Genomic DNA, 21,297 nt, shown 5'->3' with positions numbered 1-21,297 from the left:
GTTTAACCCTGAAAAGTGTGAGGTTGTCCATGTTGGAAGGACAAATATGAATGCGGAGTACAGGGTTAACGGTAGAGTTCTTGGCAATGTGGAGGAGCAGAGAGATCTTGGGGTCTATGTTCATACATCTTTGAAAGTTGCCACTCAAGTGGTTAGAGCTGTGAAGAAGGCCTATGGTGTGCTCGCGTTCATTAACAGAGGGATTGAATTTAAGAGCCGTGAGGTGATGATGCAGCTGTACAAAACTTTGGTAAGGCCACATTTGGAGTACTGTGTACAGTTCTGGTCGCCTCATTTTAGGAAGGATGTGGAAGCTTTGGAAAAGGTGCAAAGAAGATTTACCAGGATGTTGCCTGGAATGGAGAGTAGGTCTTATGAGGAAAGGTTGAGGGTGCTAGGCCTTTTCTCATTAGAACGGAGAAGGTTGAGGGGCGACTTGATAGAGGTTTATAAGATGATCAGGGGAATAGATAGAGTAGACAGTCAGAGACTTTTTCCCCGGGTGGAACAAACCATTACAAGGGGACATAAATTTAAGGTGAAAGGTGGAAGATATAGGAGGGATATCAGAGGTAGGTTCTTTACCCAGAGAGTAGTGGGGGCATGGAATGTACTGCCTGTGGAAGTAGTTGAGTCGGAAACATTAGGGACCTTCAAGCAGCTATTGGGATAGGTACATGGATTACGGTAAAATGATATAGTGTAGATTTATTTGTTCTCAAGGGCAGCACGGTAGCATTGTGGATAGCACAATTGCTTCACAGCTCCATGGTCCCAGGTTCGATTCCGGCTTGGGTCACTGTCTGTGCGGAGTCTGCACATCCTCCCCGTGTCTGCGTGGGTTTCCTCCGGGTGCTCCGGTTTCCTCCCACAATCCAAAGATGTGCGGGTTAGGTGAATTGGCCAATGATAAATTGCCCTTAATGCCCAAATTGCCCTTGGTGTTGGGTGGAGGTGTTGAGTTTGGGTAGGGTGCTCTTTCCAAGAGCCGGTGCAGACTCAAAGGGCCGAATGGCCTCCTTCTGCACTGTAAATTCCATGATAATCTATGATTAATCTAGGACAAAGGTTCGGCACAACATCGTGGGCCGAAGGGCCTGTTCTGTGCTATATTTTCTATGTTCTATGTTCTTACTACTCTCTGAGTAAAGAACCTACCTCTGACATCTGTCTTTATCTATCTCCCCTCAATTTAAAACTATGTCCATCTCGTGCTAGACATCACCATCCGAGGAAAAAGGCTCTCACTGTCCACCCTATCTAATCCTCTGATCATCTTGTATGCCTCAATTAAGTCACCTCTTAACCTTCTCTCTAAAGAAAACAGCCTCAAGTCCCTCAACCTTTCCTCATAAGGTCTTCCCTCCATACCAGGCAACATTCTGGTAAATCTCCTCTGCACCCTTTCCAATGCTTCCACATCCTTCCTATAATGCGGCGACCAGAATTGCACGCAATACTCCAAATGCGGCCGCACCAGAGTTTTGTACAGCTGCAACATGACCTCATGGCTCCAAAACCCAATCCCTCTACCAATAAAAGCTAACACACTCCTCCTTAACAACCCTCTCAACCTGGGTGGCAACTTTCAGGGATCTATGTACATGGACACCGAGATCTCTCTGCTCATCCACACTGCCAAGAATCTTACCATTAGCCCAGTACTCTGACTTCCTGTTATTCCTTCCAAAATGAATCACCTCACACTTTTCTGCATTAAACTCCATTTGCCACCTCTCAGCCCAGCGCTGCAGCTTGTCTATGTCCCTCTGTAACTTGTAACATCCTTCCGCACTGTCCACAACTCCACCGACTTGAGTGTCATCTGCAGATTTACTCACCCATCCTCCTACGCCCTCCTCCAGGTCATTTATAAAAATGACAAACAGCAGTGGCCCCAAAACAGATCCTTGTGCTACACCACTAGTAACTGGACTCCAGTCTGAACATTTCCTATCAGACACCACCCTTTGTCTTCTTCCAGCTAGCCAATTTCTGATCCAAACTGCTAAATCACTCTGAATTCCCTTTCTCCGTATTTTCTGCAGTAGCCTACCGTGGGGAAGCTTATCAAACGCTTTACTGAAATCCATATACACCACATCAACTGCTTTACCCTCATCCACCTGTTTGGTCACCTTCTCAAAGAACTCAGTAAGGTTTGTGAGGCACGACCTACCCTTCACAGAACCGTCTTGACTATCTCTAATCAAATTATTCCTTTCCAGATGATTATACATCCTATCTCTTATAAACCTTTCCAAGACTTTGCCCACAACAGAAGTAAGGCTCACTGGTCTATACCAGGGTTGTCTCTACTCCCCTTCTTGAACAAGGGGTCAACATTTGCTATCCTCCAGTCTTCTGGCACTATTCCTGTAGACAAAGATGACTTAAAAATCAAAACCAAAGGCTCAGCAATCCCCTCCCTAGCTTCCCAGAGAATCCTAGGATAAATCCCATCCGGCCCAGGGGACTTATCTATTTTCACACTTTCCAGAATTGCTAACACCTCCTCCTTATGAACCTCAAGCCCTTCTAGTCTAGTAGCCTGAATCTCAGTATTCTCGTCGACAACATTGTCTTTTTCCTGTGTGAATACTGACGACAAATATTCATTTAGCACCTCTCCTGTCTCGTTGGACTCCAGGCACAACTTCCCATCCCTGTCCTTGACTGGCCCTACTCTTACCCTTGTCATTCTTTTATTCCTGACATATCTATAGAAAGCTTTAGGGTTATCCTTGATCCTACCTGCCAAAGACTTTTTTGTAGTTTGAGCAAATACAAATGTGAGGACAACTGGGACATGTGTGTGTGTGTGCGCGCGTGTGCGTGTGCGCATGCGTTTGGGTGTGTGCGCATGCGTTTGGGTGTGTGCGCATGCGTTTGGGTGTGTGCGCATGCGTTTGGGTGTGTGCGCATGCGTTTGGGTGTGTGCGCATGCGTTTGGGTGTGTGCGCATGCGTTTGGGTGTGTGCGCGCGCGTTTGGGTGTGAAGAGCTATGAAACTGAATAAAGTCAAGAAATCCTCAGTGACTCGGACACCATAGACGCAGGTGAGGGTGTGGCTGCGCAGAGTGCCAGCTACCAGTGTGATGTTGAATGGAGGGCCAAGGTTTTTGAAAGCGAAGTTATAAGTGAATGGGGAGAGTTTTATTTGCAGGGAAAATAGGGTGGAGGTTGTGGGAGTGAGATAGCTTATTCTCCAGTGATACGATGGGAGTCGCAAGGCCAGAAGAGATACTAAGGTTGGTGCTAAGGTTGTGAATATGGTTTGGGCAGTTTATGCGGAGGGGGAGATTAAGGGACAATATGAGGGCAGAGGAGAGAGAACGGGATGAGTTGAGATGGAGATTGAAATCACCAAGGGTGCACAGTCATTGGGTGCAGAGAAGAAGAGTGGGTGGTGGAGAGCCAAGATTTGAAATGGAAGGTGTGAGGGGGGGTGACAGAAGATGAGGTACTCCGAGGAGGAGAAGGGAGCTTTGATTTAACGACTGGATCAACGCCACCGCCACAATGGTCTATGCGGTGCAAGTTCTGGCCAGGTGGGAAGGTTCATTAAGGGGAAAGGTGTCATCGCCCCTCAGTAAGAATCCCATCAATGCCATTGATGCAATCATTTAGAGCTTTATTCTTACGACAGAGATATTGTGGAGCGAGACGCAGAGAGGGACGGTGAGAGCTGATCTACAGAGTCCATGGGGGCCAGCCATGGGAGGGTGAGTGGGACAGTGAGGAGGTTGAAAAGATTGTCCCCCAACTTGTGTGCCAGTGTCAGGGTGCCTGCTCCCACTCTCCCTGTGCAGTGAACTTGACATCTTGGCACGTCGGCAGTGGTGCAGCAGACCCCAAAAGTGGATCAGAATTTTAATTGGGTACCAATGTGCAGTCACTCCTTTTCCAGCCATTTTAGTCCAGATGTAAGATTTCCCAAGTTATCGCTGATACTTGCGAGGGTTAAATTTGTTTCTAGCTGAATTTTTACCCGTTAGAATTGTGCTTTGCCTGTGCGGATCCGGCAGCAATGTGTGTCTCCTCAGACTGGGTAGAGGATGGCGGCTGTCTGTCTCGCTCAGCGGCGATTCCAAACAAACGTGTGTTTCTCAGTTTGACCAGGTGAAGGTTCCAGACCCTCTGATAACGATTGTAGTTTGATCCCATTCCTCAGAGGAAATTTCCACACATTCTAACAAGCTGCTGTTTCCGTTAGCTGCTCCGTAATTGTCACGTTTGTGACCAGGTGCGACACTGCAGCATCCAATCGCCTTGCTCTCCTTATCGGGTGAATTGTGGAAATGTTAATTAAACACACCAGGTGGTGGGTTATAATGTGCAACTCATTCCCTTGTCATTGCAGTGTGAGAAGTACATCTCTTTGCAGGCACCGCAGGTGGCTGAGATATTGATGAATACAGTGAGTATGAGAACAATCCAGATATAAAAATCAGGTTATATATTGAGAAGACTGTACTTTCTGATCCAGCTTCCTAATCTTCCACTCCCGGGCCTGGGGTCCGAAGGGGGGGTTGCTGCTGCCTGACCTGGGTTCTGTGCGGAGGGGGACTGTTGCTGCCCGGGTCTGGGTTCCACAGGAGGGGGGCGGACACACGCCGCCCCAGCCTCGGATCCGTAGGCCCATTCCCTTTAGCGGGGATATCTAAAATGCGATTTGAAGGAGGAGAATTATTATATTTTTTTCTCCTTTAATCCGGTTACAAATGCCAGTTCCTGCCCTCACCTTGCTGCCCTCGTTGCGATCGGGCGCCTCAACTGTCTTGGGACATTTATTGCTTTCAGTGGGTATTTCTGCCTCTAAGAGCTCATGTTGCAACTCATCGGATGCAGCAGGAACTAAGGCCGATGTCCCAGCCCATAATAGCCAACGGGATCTTGGGTGTCAGATCATAGCACTCTGAACCACAGCAGATAGTCCGACCAGTTGATGCTGTGGAAAGCTCAGAGCTTTGAAGTTAGCAGAGCCCAATAGCAAATCGGTAGCACTACAACGTGTCTGTGGCCCTGCTGTGTTCCACCCTGTCCTCCTGCGACAGTGCCGTGCTCCATCTCTACATCTCTCTGATATTGCGTTTGATTTGCACCATTGGTGAATTTAGCAGCCAACAATGCCGGTGCTAGTGGCTGCATCACATCTAAGATAGTCCTTCCTCCTGGGCTTTTCCAAACAGTTCTTGTTCCGACTGTTCTCATCTCATTTTTTGACTCTGTAATTTTACTTGTGATTTCACTGCCTCTTTTTAAGGATGCAAAAGAGATCTGTACAATGAATGGATTTTGCCAGAAAACAGCCATTGTGCCAATGAAGCCCCTCCTGGAAGCTATTGTTAATCCTGTCCAGGTACAGTAAAGTGCCTCTGTTATGGTGATGGGTCTAGGAAATGTCTAGATGTTTCCTTCATGCCAGGTTTTCGTTGCCTACTCTCTGAAGCTGGAGAATAGGGCCAGTGGAGATAAAATACATACAGACATACAGTGCAATAGTAAACATTTGTAAATCAAGTGTTAAGCCTCAATCCTGGGCCCTATATGATGGATATTGAGGCTCTGGAGAAGGCAAAGAAGACATTTGGAGAATTTACAACACAGACTAAACCAGTTGACCCAATAGGCCCATGCCAGTCTTTATGCTCCACGTCCGCCTCCCCGAACTTAGAATAGAATAGAATTCCTACAGTGCAGAAGGAGGCCATTTGGCCCATCGAGTCTGCACCGACCTTCTGTAGGAGCACCCTACCTAGGCCACACCCTATCCCCGTAACCCTAGCTAACCCGCACAGCTTTGGGCACTAAGAGGCAATTTAGTGTGGTCAATCCACCTAACCCGCACATCTTTGAAACTAAGGGGCAATTTAGCGTGGCCAATCCACCTAACCCGCACATCTTTGGACCGTGGGAGGAAATCGGAGCACCCGGAGGAAACCCACGGGGAGAAGGTGCAGGCTCCACACTGACAGTCATCCGAGTCCAGACTCGAACCTGGGACCCTGGAGCTGTGAGGCAGCAGTGCTGACCATTGTGCCACTGTGCTGCCCTCATGTTTATATAGCTATTCCTTAAATACACATATTAGTTCCTTCAACCACTTCTCAAGTTCCACATTCTCACCACACTCAAAGTAAAGACATCTCTCCTGAATTCCTTATACAGTTTATTTGTGATTATATCGATATTTTAACTCCTCAAAGTGAAAACATCTTCTCTATCTCTACTCAATCAAGACCGTAACCACCTCCTTTCTCCTGTTCTCCTGATATTTAAAACTCACCATTCTGCTTTCATCCTTGCCTAGGGTTTAGCAGAACCTTGCCAGGGGTGACAGTCTCCAGTTATCTGAAGGAACTGGGATTGTTCTCCGAGCAGAGAAGGGCAAGAGGAGATTTAATAAAGCAGTTCAAAAATCATGAACGGTTTTGATTCAGTAAATAATAGGGAACTGTTTCCACTGGCAGCATGTCACTAACCAGAGAACCCAGGTTAAAGAAAATTGGTTGAAACAAATCTCAGGGGACATTGAGGAGAAATATTTCAATGCAGCAAGTTGTGATCTAGAACACACTGCTGGCAAATTCAGTTGTAATTTGTGAAAGGAATTGGATAAATACTTGAAACCCAAACATTGCGAGGCTATGGGGAAAGAGCAGATTATGGGACTAATTGGATAACTTTCCCAGTACCTCGGGGTTTTTTTCTTCTTTTCCAATTTTACTAATAATTCACAGCTTAGTTGGGATGAACTCAGAAGGTTAGTTTATTTTTCGCATTCAGAACCCAGAAAAGGGAGTGTAAGCAACTCGCCGCCCCTCACACATAATCAGTAAAGGAGGGGATAGAGAAAATGAGTTCTACAGTACAAGGGTCACAGAAAAATGAATATTATTTCACACGAGTTTCAGAGTCTAAAGTCCATTGAGAAATTCTTTCACAGTTCAGCTGCATTCACTTTTCAGCTGGTGCTGATCCTGCATAATGGAGTAGGAGCAAAGAGATTGCGTTTCTCTTCAAAGTTTGCAATGGTTTCGCCTCATTTATTCTGGATCAAAGCAGGACATTCTCCGAAACACTACCCTCGCACCACAAGATCGTTTTCCCTATTTGCTGTCAAAACCCTTCATAAAATCAAAAGCTTTTATTTTGAAGACTTGCTTTGAACATTGCACTCACATTAATATGAAAACAATATCGAGGGTTTGGGCTCTTTGTCCTTCACACATTCCACAGTCCTTAGCCTCAGGAAGAGATTTTATTGCTGGAAAGTCACAATTATCTTGCTGTATAATTTAATCCAATGAAAGTAAAAGCAGTGAGTAAGTTTTCTCAAATTATTAGCTTTGACGTTTCAATGAAATGAATATTGCTGGAATATCATCATCTTTGTGACACACCATGAAACAAATGGCATCTATTTGGTGTTGTGTGTTTTGGCGGTATTAACACTCCAGGGGAAGGCCTGTTTCTGACCGGTTCTGTTAATAACCAAGCCATCTGCGCCAAATCATGTAGAGGGATGGCAGGGAAGGGAGTGCAATGTTCCTCCTGCAGGATGTTTGAGGTGAGAGATGCAGTTAGTGTCCCTGCTGATTTTACCTGCAGGAAGTGCTGCCATCTCCAGCTCCTCCAAGACCGAGTTAGGGAACTGGAGCTGGAGTTGGAAGAACTTCGGATCATTCGGGAGGCAGAGGGGGTCATAGATAGCAGCTTCAGGGAATTAGTTACACCAAAGATTGTAGATAGGTGGGTAACTGTAAGAGGGACTGGGAAAAAGCAGTCAGTGCAGGGATCCCCTGTGGTCGTTCCCCTGAGAAACAAGTATACCGCTTTGGATACTTGTGGGGGGGGGGACTTACCAGGGGTAAGCCATGGGGTACGGGCCTCTGGCACGGAGTCTGTCCCTGTTGCTCAGAAGGGAAGGGGGGAAGAGGAGCAGAGCATTAGTAATTGGGGACTCGATAGTCAGGGGCACAGATAGGAGATTTTGTGGGAGCGTGAGAGACTCACGTTTGGTATGTTGCCTCCCAGGTGCAAGGGTACGTGATGTCTCGGATCGTGTTTTCTGGGTCCTTAGGGGGAGGGGGAGCAGCCCCAAGTCGTGGTCCACATTGGCACTAACGACATAGGTAGGAAAGGGGACAAGGATGTCAGGCAGGCTTTCAGGGAGCTAGGATGGAAGCTCAGAACTAGAACAAACAGTTGTTATCTCTGGGTTGTTGCCCGTGCCACGTGATAGTGAGATGAGGAATAGGGAGAGAGAGCAATTAAACACGTGGCTACAGGGATGGTGCAGGCGGGAGGGATTCAGATTTCTGGATAACTGGGGCTCTTTCTGGGGAAGGTGGGACCTCTACAGACAGGATGGTCTACATCTGAACCTGAGGGGCACAAATATCCTGGGGGGGGAGATTTGTTAGTGCTCGTTGGGGGGGGGTTTAAACTAATGCAGCAGGGTCGTGGGAACCTGGATTGTAGTTTTAGGGTAAGGGAGAATGAGAGTATAGAGGTCAGGAGCACAGATTTGACGTCGCAGGAGGGGGCCAGTGTTCAGGTAGGTGGTTTGAAGTGTGTCTACTTCAATGCCAGGAGTATACGAAATAAGGTAGGGGAACTGGCAGCATGGGTTGGTACCTGGGACTTCGATGTTGTGGGCATTTCGGAGACATGGATAGAGCAGGGACAGGAATGGATGTTGCAGGTTCCGGGGTTTAGGTGTTTTAGTAAGCTCAGAGAAGGAGGCAAAAGAGGGGGAGGTGTGGCGCTGCTAGTCAAGAGCAGTATTACGGTGGCGGAGAGGATGCTAGATGGGGACTCATCTTCCGAGGTAGTATGGGCTGAGGTTAGAAACATGAAAGGAGAGGTCACACTGTTGGGAGTTTTCTATAGGCCTCCAAATAGTTCTAGGGATGTAGAGGAAAGGATGGCGAGGATGATCCTGGATAAGAGCGAAAGTAACAGGGTAGTTATTATGGGAGACTTTAACTTTCCAAATATTGACTGGAAAAGATATAGTTTGAGTACATTAGATGGGTCGTTTTTTTGTACAGTGTGTGCAGGAGGGTTTCCTGACACAATATGTTGACAGGCCAACAAGAGGCGAGGCCACGTTGGATTTGGTTTTGGGTAAGGAACCAGGCCAGGTGTTGGATTTGGAGGTAGGAGAGCACTTTGGGGACAGTGACCACAATTCGGTGACGTTTACGTTAATGATGGAAAAGGATAAGTATACACCGCAGGGCAAGAGTTATAGCTGGGGGAAGGGCAATTATGATGCCATTAGACGTGACTTGGGGGGGATAAGGTGGAGAAGTAGGCTGCAAGTGTTGGGCACACTGGATAAGTGGAGCTTGTTCAAGGATCAGCTACTGCGTGTTCTTGATAAGTATGTACCGGTCAGGCAGGGAGGAAGGCGTAGAGCGAGGGAACCGTGGTTTACCAAAGAAGTGGAATCTCTTGTTAAGAGGAAGAAGGAGGCCTATGTGAAGATGAGGTGTGAAGTTTCAGTTGGGGCGATGGATAGTTACAAGGTAGCGAGGAAGGATCTAAAGAGAGAGCTAAGACGAGCAAGGAGGGGACATGAGAAGTATTTGGCAGGAAGGACCAAGGAAAACCCAAAAGCTTTCTATAGGTATGTCAGGAATAAGCGAATGACTAGGGAAAGAGTAGGACCAGTCAAGGACAGGGATGAGAAGTTGTGTGTGGAGTCTGACGAGATAGGCGAGATACTAAATGAATATTTTTCATCCGTATTCACTCAGGAAAAAGATAATGTTGTGGAGGAGAATGCTGAGACCCAGGCTATTAGAATAGATGGCATTGAGGTACGTAGGGAAGAGGTGTTGGCAATTCTGTGAAAATAGATAAGTCCCCGGGGCCTGATGGGATTTATCCTAGGATTCTCTGGGAGGCCAGGGAAGAGATTGCTGGACCTTTGGCTTTGATTTTTAAGTCATCATTGGCTACAGGAATAGTGCCAGAGGACTGGAGGATAGCAAATGTGGTCCCTTTGTTCAAAAAGGGGAGCAGAGACAACCCCGGCAACTATAGAGCCTCACGTCTGTAGTGGGTAAAGTCTTGGAGGGGATTATAAGAGACAAGATTTATAATCATCTAGATAGGAATAATATGATCAGGGATAGTCAGCATGGCTTTATGAAGGGTAGGTCATGCCTCACAAACCTTATCGAGTTCTTTGAGAAGGTGACTGAACAGGTAGACGAGGGTAGAGCAGTTGATGTGGTGTATATGGATTTCAGTAAAGCGTTTGATAAGGTTCCCCACGGTAGGCTATTGCAGAAAATACGGAGGCTGGGGATTGAGGGTGATTTAGAGATGTGGATCAGAAATTGGCTAGCTGAAAGAAGACAGAGGGTGGTGGTTGATGGGAAATGTTCAAAATGGAGTTCAGTCACAAGTGGAGTACCACAAGGATCTGTTCTGGGGCCGTTGCTGTTTGTCATTTTTATCAATGACCTAGAGGAAGGCGCAAGAAGGGTGGGTGAGTAAATTTGCAGACGATACTAAAGTCGGTGGTGTTGTCGATAGTGTGGAAGGATGTAGCAGGTTACAGAGGGACATAGATAAGCTGCAGAGCTGGGCTGAGAGGTGGCAAATGGAGTTTAATGTAGAGAAGTGTGAGGTGATTCACTTTGGAAGGAATAACAGGAATGCGGAATATTTAGCTAATGGTAAAGTTCTTGAAAGTGTGGATGAACAGAGGGATCTAGGTGTCCATGTACATAGATCCCTGAAAGTTGCCACCCAGGTTGATAGGGTTGTGAAGAAGGCCTATGGAGTGTTGGCCTTTATTGGTAGAGGGATTGAGTTCCGGAGTCAGGAGGTCATGTTGCAGCTGTACAGAACTCTGGTACGGCCGCATTTGGAGTATTGCGTACAGTTCTGGTCACCGCATTATAGGAAGGACGTGGAGGCTTTGGAGCGGGTGCAGAGGAGATTTACCAGGATGATGCCTGGTATGGAGGGAAAATCTTATGAGGAAAGGCTGATGGGACTTGAGGTTGTTTTCGTTGGAGAGAAGAAGGTTAAGAGGAGACTTAATAGAGGCATACAAAATGATCAGGGGGTTGGATAGGGTGGACAGTGAGAGCCTTCTCCCGCAGATGGAAATGGCTGGCACGAGGGGACATAGCTTTAAACTGAGGGGTAATAGATATAGGACAGAGGTCAGAGGTAGGTTCTTTACGCAAAGAGTAGTGAGGCCGTGGAATGCCCTACCTGCAACAGTAGTGAACTCGCCAACATTGAGGGCATTTAAAAGTTTATTGGATAAACATATGGATGATAATGGCATAGTGTAGGTTAGATGGCTTTTGTTTCGGTGCAACATCGTGGGCCGAAGGGCCTGTACTGCGCTGTATCGTTCTATGAGACGGTTTGAGACGGTGAATCCAATTTATGAAGAATTGGGTAGAAAAAGTTTTTGATTAATAAAAACAGAAAATGCTGCGGGAAATCTCAGCCCGCCTGGCAGCAGCTGTGGAGAGAGAACCAGTGAATGTTTTGAGTCCGTGTGACTTCGCCAGAGTTTGTGTTTGGTTGCTGGCTTTAACCAGAATTGTTTGTGAAAAACTAGCAATTTATGTTAGGCAGGAATTTGTGAACCTCAACAGTAAACAAAGAAAAGTACAGCACAGGAACAGGCCCTTCGGCCCTCCAAGCCCGTGCCGACCATGCTGCCCGACTAAACTACAATCTTCTACACTTCCGGGGTCCGTATCCCTCTATTCCCATCCTATTCATGTATTTGTCAAGATGCCCCTTAAATGTCACTATCGTCCCTGCTTCCACTACCTCCTCCGGTAGTGAGTTCCAGGCACCCACTACCCTCTGTGTAAAAAAACTTCCCTCGCACATCTCCTCTAAACTTTGCCCCTCGCACGTTAAACCTAACTCCGCTAGTAATTGACCCCTCTACCCTGGGAAGAAGCCTCTGACTATCCACTCTGTCTATGCCCCTCATAGTTTTGTAGACCTCTATCAGGTCAACCCTCAACCTCCTTCGTTCCAGTGAGAACAAACCGAGTTTATTCAATCGCTCCTCATAGCTAATGCCCTCCATACCAGGCAACATTCTGGTAAATCTCTTCTGCACCCTCTCTAAAGCCTCCACATCCTTCTGGTAGTGTGGCGACCAGAATTGAACACTATACTCCAAGTGTGGCCTAACTAAGGTTCTCCTTTGAGAAACTCTCTGTCTGCAAAGTTTTATGGACCATTTATTTTAAAAATGCAGTTTAGCACTTATCTGGGCCTGAAATACGCCTTTTTAAGTCTTGTGTAAAAGAAGTTGATCTTTAACTCTGATGTAAACATGGCTCAGGACCATTCCGTGCAAACTTTCACAAAGTTTCTGGCAGAGCCTCTGGCATTCTGCCCCAAGGAGCTCCCGGGTTGATTTCTTTCTATTTGATCGAATTGTTCAAGTTGGCCAGGAACTGGGAGCTATGTTATCACAGAATTTACAGTGCAGAAGGAGGCCATTCGGCCCATCAAGTCTGCACCGGCTCTTGGAAAGAGCACCCTATCCAAGGTCAACACCTCCACCCTATCCCCATAACCCAGTAACCCCGCCCAACACTAAGGACAATTTTGAACACTAAGGGCAATTTATCATGGCCAATCCACCTAACCTGCACATCTTTGGACTGTGGGAGGAAACCGGAGCACCCGGAGGAAACCCACGCAGACACGGGGAGAACGTGCAGACTCCGCACAGACAGTGACCCAGCGGGGAATCAAACCCGGGTCCCTGGCGCTGTGAAGCCACTGTGCTAGCCACGTGTGCTACCATACTGCCCTTAAATTGGAATCATCCCGATAATGAGAAAGTAAATCTTTTGTGGAGGCTTTGCTGCACTTTCCCCCACATCCACACTGATTATAGTTACCTCAGCCATTTCCTCATGTTGTCTTTTCTGTCTTCAGAGAAGCCCGGGGCCTGTGGCATCGTCGCAAGGATGCGTAATCTGTGAGTTTGCCATGCGACAAATTGAGAATCTTCTGCAGCAGAACAGGACGGAGGTGAGCGCTTAAAACATCTAGTGTGAAAGGGGGTATTAAACGAGACGTCAAAGTCTTTTACAGCCAGCTGAGTACTTCTTGAAGTGTAGCCACCGATGTAAGAAACACAGCATTCAAATCATGCACAGCAAGATCCCACAGGCAGTGGTCAGATAATAAGTTTCTGTGGTGTGGATTGAGGACTAACTATTGCCAGGGCATTGGTGGCAGGGGAATGGTGATAGCCGTACAGGGAATATCTCATTAGGCTGGTGCGGTTGTATGACTACAAGCAATTTGCTGATTATTCATATGTTTCTCGCCCGCAGGAGATGATCGTTAATGCGGTGGAAAAAGTGTGCTCTATTCTACCAACGACTGTCAAAAGCGAATGCAGAGACTTTGTCGAACAATACGGGCAGGCAGTGGTGGAACTCCTTGCCCAGGAATTGGATCCAGCATTTGTATGTACAGCCATTGGCCTGTGCAAGAAAACGGAACGTGTGGCTATTGGTGCGTGGGATTTATTCTTCCAGTATTACAGTTAAATCACAATCCCCCTGAGCCTACCAGCTCATCTCACCAGTTTGGCAGTAGAACCTTGGTTGCATAGTGACCCGACTTGTTGCACCCCACTTCAGGGCAGCATGGTGGCATTGTGGATAGCACAATTGCTTCACAGCTCCAGGGTCCCAGGTTCGAGTCCGGCTTGGGTCACTGTCTGTGCGGAGTGTGCACGTTCTCCCCGTGTCTGCGTGGGTTTCCTCCGGGTGCTCCGGTTTCCTCCCACAGTCCAAAGATGTGCAGGTTAGGTGGATTGGCCATGATAAATTGCCCTTAGTGTCCAAAATTGCCCTTAGTGTTGGGTGGGGTTGCTGGATTATGGGGATAGGGTGGAGGTGTTGACCTTGGGTAGGGTGCTCTTACCAAGAGCCAGTGCAGACTTGATGGGCTGAATGGCCTCCTTCTGCACTGTAAATTCTATGAATAACACGCCACCTTGCCCACAATCCCGGCAGCATCAAATGCGGAGGGCATGGGCAGGTCAGCAGGTGAGGGGTGAAAGGCGGCTCTGTTTACTCAGCTCTGAGAATGACCCGGGGACATAGAATATTGTTACAGGCAGGGAGCATCCAGTACAGGGAGAATCTCCATCCATTGGAGATTGGTCACAATTATGGTAATGGAAAACTTGGGTGAATGTGTGTAAAGTCCATTCACTTGTGCTGTTCACTATGTCTGAGCTTTTGTTCAGGAATGTGGAGCATTGAGGTGGTCAGAGTTCAGACCCTTTCTAACCCCTCTTGCACACAGCTCAGAATTGTTGGATAATGTTTATCTGCGTCCTGTTGTGCAGAACAATCTATCTGTCGCATTGAATTGGAACAAAGTGAAGCCAGCCCCAGGAAAATTGGCTTGTGGCTCAGTTACCACATTTATAATTTTGCTATAAAAGCGGATGCTGGAATCTGAAAAGAAAGAGAAAATGCTGGAAAATCTCAGCAGGTCTGGCAGCGTCTGTAGGGAGAGAAAAGGGCTCCGGAGTCCTCGGACTCGAAGCGTCAGCTCTTTTCTCTCCCAATCATTTTGTGCCTGTGCCATCCAATTGGACAACAGTGGAATGGGGTTAAAGTGTGTCTGTTTCAATGCAAGGACTGTCCGGAATAAGGGAGATGAACTTAGAGCATGGATCAGTACTTGGAACTAAGATATTGTGGCCATTACAGAGACCTGGATTTCACAGGGGCAGGAATGGTTGTTAGATGTTCCAGGGTTTAGATGTTTTAAGAAGAGTAGGGAGGGAGGTAAAAGAGGAGGGGGAGTGGCACTGTTAATTAGGGAGTACATCACAGCTGCAGAAAAGGAGGTAGTTGAGGAGGGTATGTCTACTGAGTCAGTATAGGTGCAAGTCAGAAACCAGAAAAGAGGAGTCACTTTTTGGGGAGTTTTCTATAGACCCCCCAATAGCAGCAGAGAGATAGAGGAACAGATTGGGCGGCAGATCTTGGAAAAGTACAGAAGTAACAGAGTTGTTGTCATGGGTGACTTGAACTTCCCTAATATTGACTGGAACCTCCTTAGTGCAAATGGTTTGGATGGAGCAGATTTTGTCAGGTGTGTACAGGAAGGATTCCTGACTCAATATGGCCGACTAGGGGGGAGGCCATATTGGACTTGGTGCTCGGCAACGAACCAGGCCAGGTGTCAGACGTCTCGGTGGGAGAGCATTTTGGTGACAGTGACCACAACTCCTTGACCTTTACCATAGTCATGGCGAGGGATAGGAACAGACAGTATGGGAAGGTATTTAATTGGGGGAGGGGAAATTATACTGCTATTAGACAGGAGCTGAGGAGCATAAAGTGGGAACAGTTGTTCTGGGGAAATGCACAACAGTAATGTGGGGGTTGTTTAAGGAGCACTTGCTGCGAGTGCTGGATAGTTCTGTCCCACTGAGACGAGGAAGGAATGGTAGGTGAAGGAGCCTTGGATGACAAGAGAAGTGGAGCTTCTAGTCCAGAGGAAGAAGGAAGCTTGCGTAAGGTTGAGGAAGCAAGGATCTGACTCGGCTCTAGAGGGTTACATGGTAGTCAGGAAGGAATTCAAAAATGGACTGAGGAGAGCTAGAAGGGACATGAAAAAGCCCTGGCAGGAACAAACAAAAGAACAAAGAAATGTACAGCACAGGAACAGGCCCTTCGGCCCTCCAAGCCCGTGCCGACCATGCTGCCCGACTAAACTACAATCTTCTACACTTCCTGGGTCCGTATCCCACTATTCCCATCCTATTCATGTATTTGTCAAGATGCCCCTTAAATGTCACTATAGTCCCTGCTTCCACCACCTCTGGTAGCGAGTTCCAGGCACCCACTACCCTCTGCGTAAAAAAAACTTGCCTCGTACATCTACTCTAAACCTTGCCCCTCTTACCTTAAACCTATGCCCCCTAGTAATTGACCCCTCTACCCTGGGGGAAAGCCTCTGACTATCCACTCTGTCTATGCCCCTCATAATTTTATATACCTCTATCAGGTCTCTCCTCAACCTCCTTCGTTCCAGTGAGAACAAACCGAGTTTATTCAACCGCTCCTCATAGCTAATGCCCTCCATACCAGGCAACATTCTGGTAAATCTCTTCTGCACCCTCTCTAAAGCCTCCACATCCTTCTGGTAGTGTGGCGACCAGAATTGAACACTATACTCCAAGTGTGGCCTAACTAAGGTTCTATACAGCTGCAACATGACTTGCCAATTCTTATACTCAATGCCCCGGCCAATGAAGGCAAGCATGCCGTATGCCTTCTTGACTACCTTCTCCACCTGTGTTGCCCCTTTCAATGACCTGTGGACCTGTACTCCTAGATCTCTTTGACTTTCAATACTCTTGAGGGTTCTACCATTCACTGTATATTCCCTACCTGCATTAGACCTTCCAAAATGCATTACCTCACATTTGTCCGGATTAAACTCCATCTGCCATCTCTCCGCCCAAGTCTCCAAACAATCTAAATCCTGCTGTATCCTCCGACAGTCCTCATCGCTATCCGCAATTCCACCAACCTTTGTGTCGTCTGCAAACTTACTAATCAGACCAGTTACATTTTCCTCCAAATCATTTATATATACTACAAAGAGCAAAGGTCCCAGCACTGATCCCTGTGGAACACCACTGGTCACAGCCCTCCAATTAGAAAAGCATCCCTCCATTGCTACTCTCTGCCTTCTATGGCCTAGCCAGTTCTGTATCCACCTTGCCAGCTCACCCCTGATCCCGTGTGACTTTACCTTTTGTACTAGTCTACCATGAGGGACCTTGTCAAAGGCCTTACTGAAGTCCATATAGACAACATCCACTGCCCTACCTGCATCAATCATCTTAGTGACCGCCTCGAAAAACTCTATCAAGTTAGTGAGACACGACCTCCCCTTCACACAACCGTGCTGCCTCTCACTAATACATCCATTTGCTTCCAAATGGGGGTAGATCTTGTCTCGAAGAATTCTCTCCAGTAATTTCCCTACCACTGAAGTAAGGCTCACCGGCCTGTAGTTCCCGGGATTATCCTTGCTACCCTTCTTAAACAGAGGATCAACATTGGCTATTCTCCAGTCCTCCGGGACATCCTCTGAAGACAGCGAGGATCCAAAGATTTCTGTCAAGGCCTCAGCAATTTCCTCTCCAGCCTCCTTCAGTATTCTGGGGTAGATCCCATCAGGCCCTGGGAACTTATCTACCGTAATATTTTTTAAGACACCCAACACCTCGTCTTTTTGGATCACAATGTGACCCAGGCTATCTACACCCCCTTCTCCAGACTCAACATCTACCAATTCCTTCTCTTTGGTGAATACTGATGCAAAGTATTCATTTAGTACCTCGCCCATTTCCTCTGGCTCCACACATAGATTCCCTTGCCTATCCTTCAGTGGGCCAACCCTTTCCCTGGCTACCCTCTTGCTTTTTATGTACGTGTGAAAAGCCTTGGGATTTTCCTTAACCCTATTTGCCAATGACTTTTCGTGACCCCTTCTAGCCCTCCTGACTCCTTGCTTAAGTTCCTTCCTACTTTCCTTATATTCCACGCAGGCTTCGTCTGTTCCCAGCCTTTTAGCCCTGACAAATGCCTCCTTTTTCTTTTTGATGAGGCCTACAATATCACTCGTCATCCAAGGTTCCCGAAAATTGCCGTATTTATCCTTCTTCCTCACAGGAACATGCCGGTCCTGTATTCCTTTCAACTGCCACTTGAAAGCCTCCCACATGTCAGATGTTGATTTGCCCTCAAACATCCGCCCCCAATCTATGTTCTTCAGTTCCCGCCTAATATTGTTATAATTAGCCTTCCCCCAATTTAGCACCTTCATCCTAGGACCACTCTTATCCTTGTCCACCAGTACTTTAAAACTTACTGAATTGTGGTCACTGTTACCGAAATGCTCCCCTACTGAAACATCTACCACCTGGCCGGGCTCATTCCCCAATACCAGGTCCAGTACCGCCCCTTCCCTAGTTGGACTGTCTACATATTGTTTTAAGAAGCCCTCCTGGATGCTCCTTACAAACTCCGCCCCGTCTAAGCCCCTGGCCCAGTCAATATTGGGGAAGTTGAAGTCTCCCATCACCACAACCCTGTTGTTTTTACTCTTTTCCAAAATCTGTCTACCTATCTGCTCCTCTATCTCCCGCTGGCTGTTGGGAGGCCTGTAGTATACCCCCAACATTGTGACTGCACCCTTATTCCTGATCTCTATCCATATAGCCTCACTGCCCTCTGAGGTGTCCTCTCGCAGTACAGCTGTGATATGCTCCCGAACCAGTAGCGCAACTCCGCCTCCCCTTTTACATCCCCCTCTATCCCGCCTGAAACATCTAAATCCTGGAAAGTTTAGCTGCCAATCCTGCCCTTCCCTCAACCAGGTCTCTGTAATGGCAACAAGGAAGGATTAGGGATAATCCCAAGGCGTTCTATACTTATGTGAGAAATAAGAGGATGATCAGAGTGAGAGTAGGGCCGATCAGGGATAGTGGAGGGAACTTGTGCCTAGAGTCTGAGGAGATGGGGGAGGCCCTAAATGAATACCTTGCTTCAGTATTCACTAGAGAGAGGGACCTTGTTACTCATGAGAACAGTGTGAACCAGGTTAATAGACTCGAACAGGTTGATATTAAGAAGGAGGATGTGCTGGAAATTTTGAAAAGCATCAGGATAGATAAGTACCCTGGACCTGACGGGATATACCCAAGGTTACTACGGGAAGCGAGGGAGGAGATTGCTGCGCCATTGGCGATGATCTTTGTGTCCTCACTCTCCATTGGAGTAGTACCGGATGATTGGAGGGAGGCGAATGTTGTTCCCCTGTTCAAGAAAGGGAATCGGGAAATCCCTGGGAATTACAGACCCATCAGTCTTACGTCTGTGGTGAGCAAAATATTGGAAAGGATTCTGAGAGATAGGATTTATGATTGTTTCGAAAAACATAGTTTGATTAAAGATAGTCAGCATGGCTTTGTGAGGGGCAGGTCATGCCTCACAAGCCTCGTTGAATTCTTTGAGGATGTGACGAGACGCATTGGTGAAGGTTGGGCAATGTATGTGATGTATATGGATTTCAGTAAGGCATTTGATAAGGTTCCCCAAGGTAGGCTCATTCAGAAAGTTAGGGGACATGGGAGGCCGGTGACCAGTGGTGTCCCACAGGGATCTGTTCTGGGACCTCTGCTCTCTGTGGTTTTTATAATGACTTGGATGAGGAAGTGGAAGGGTGGGTTAGTAAGTTTGCCGATGACACGAAGGTTGGGGGAGTTGTAGATGGTGTCGAGGGCTGTTGCAGGTTACAACAGGACATTGACAGGATGCAGAGCTGGGCTGAGAAGTGGCAGATGGAGTTCAACCTAGATAAATGTGAAGTGATTCATTTGGAAGATCGAATTTGAATGCTGAATACAGGGTTAAAGGCAGGATTCTTGGAAGTGTGGAGAAACAGAGGGATCTTGGGGTCCACGTACATAGATCCCTCAAAGTTGCCACCCAGGTTGATAGGGTTGTTAAGGAGGTGTATGGTGTGTTGGCTTTCATTAACAGGGGGATTGAGTTTAAGAGCCGTGAGGTTTTGCTGCAGCTTTATAAAACCCTGGTTAGACCACACTTGGAATATTGTGTCCAGTTCTGGTCGCCTCATTATAGGAAGGATGTGGATGCTTTGGAGAGGGTGCAGAGGAGATTTACCAGGATGCTGCCTGGACTGGAGGGCATGTCTTATGAAGAAAGGTTGAGGGAGCTAGGGCTTTTCTCACTGGAGCGAAGAAGGCAGAGAGGTGACTTGATCGAGGTGTACAAGGTGATGAGAGGCATGGATAGAGTGGATAGCCAGAGACTTTTCCCCAGGGTGGAAATGGCTGTCACGAGGGGACACAATTTTAAGGTGATTGGAGGAAGGTATCGGGGAGATGTCAGAGGTTCTTTACACAGAGAGTGGTGGGTGTGTGGAACGCACTGCCAGCAGAGGTGGTGGAGTCAGAGTCATTTAAGTGACTCTTGGACAGACACATGGACAGCAGTGAATTGAAGGGGTGTAGGTTAGGTTGATCTTAGATAAGGATAAATGGTTGGCACAACATTGTGGGCCGAAGGGCCTGGACTGTGCTGGACTGTTCTGGGTTGTTTGATTGGACATTTGCCCAGGACGGTCAATGATTAGTGACTGTCCATTGGCGTTGGCCACACTGCAGCGTTCAGGCTGTGTAAGATTTTATTTTGATGGAGCTGCACCTTTAATGGGAGCCATCTGCAGTAAATGTGAAGTTTGTTTCTGTTCTGATGCATATCTTTTCTAACCTCAGAGAAAGTTAAACCAAAGCAGCAGAAAGCTGGTCCTTTGTGTGAAGTCTGTCAGCAGATGGTCAGGCAACTGGACAAGTTCCTGCAAAAGAACGCTACTGAGAAGGAGATTGAAGCCGCCCTGGACAGAGTGTGTAACCTCCTGCCAGCTACAATGCGTGAGAAGGTAAGAGGCCACCACCATTTCCAGCTTTCCAATGGTTGTGTAAACTCTAGCTTCTAACCTGGCTCATTCTGGTAGATTGAGCTGAATGGCAGCTTCCTACACTGTGCGTTCTGCAAGTGGAGCGTGGGGCTATGGTGTTCAGAAGTTTCCTGTGTGAACAGGTGGCAGTGCCTGCCTTGTGCGGCACCGCATTCGGGGGGGGTGCAGAACACCACTTATTATTTGCCTCCTTCCTTCAGCAGGTGTATGGGCTGGGGTTGGCGGGGGCCGCTGGTGTTGCAGTGTTAAGAGAGCGTGGCTGAGATCCCCCATGTTGCTGAATGTGTTTGGAGCTGTAACTGCAGGTGATTTGCTGCGTGCCTCACTGACACTAGCTGACAGGATGGTTCTATCTTTCAGTGTGACCAGTTGGTACATCAGTATGAAGACGCTCTGCTGCAGATCCTCCTGCAAACTATGGACCCACACTTAGTTTGCACAGTGAGTATCGTTTAACTTTTATATCATTTCTGCCGTTTCTCTGCACTGATGTGTGTCAATGGGAGCTTTGTGCAGTGTTTGGATCTGCTTCACAGTGAATTTAGTTGCCACCAGTTTAGCAAATTCCAACCAGCACCATTTTAAACTTGGAGGATTTACTCAGAACTCGCCTGTCGGTCCCCAGAGCAATTCAGGCCATTGTTAGTCCGTGCAATTAAAGCAACAGATTGAGTTAAAAGATTCCCCACTCATTTCATCTCTATCCATTTTGCAAATGAT

At 47.3% G+C, this 21,297-nt stretch overlaps 1 protein-coding gene across 4 annotated transcripts in view; it reads left to right on the top strand.

The window, feature by feature from the left end:
• The window catches only part of psap (prosaposin), an 89,959-nt gene that overhangs the window by 26,701 nt on the left and 41,961 nt on the right, over positions 1-21,297 (top strand). For 2 of the 4 annotated variants that reach the window (XM_072491883.1, XM_072491881.1), the window contains exons 6-11: positions 4,364-4,420; positions 5,267-5,362; positions 12,958-13,053; positions 13,362-13,545; positions 20,375-20,538; positions 20,938-21,018. In XM_072491883.1, coding sequence (XP_072347984.1) covers positions 4,364-4,420; positions 5,267-5,362; positions 12,958-13,053; positions 13,362-13,545; positions 20,375-20,538; positions 20,938-21,018 — 678 coding nt within the window. The remainder of the gene's footprint in view (positions 1-4,363; positions 4,421-5,266; positions 5,363-12,957; positions 13,054-13,361; positions 13,546-20,374; positions 20,539-20,937; positions 21,019-21,297) is intronic. The other 2 variants (XM_072491882.1, XM_072491885.1) reach the window with 2 other exon arrangements.

The sequence above is a fragment of the Scyliorhinus torazame genome, chromosome 28 (assembly GCF_047496885.1).
Source record: "Scyliorhinus torazame isolate Kashiwa2021f chromosome 28, sScyTor2.1, whole genome shotgun sequence".
Lineage (NCBI taxonomy): Eukaryota > Metazoa > Chordata > Chondrichthyes > Carcharhiniformes > Scyliorhinidae > Scyliorhinus > Scyliorhinus torazame.
This window is presented reverse-complemented; position numbering and strand designations above follow the sequence as displayed.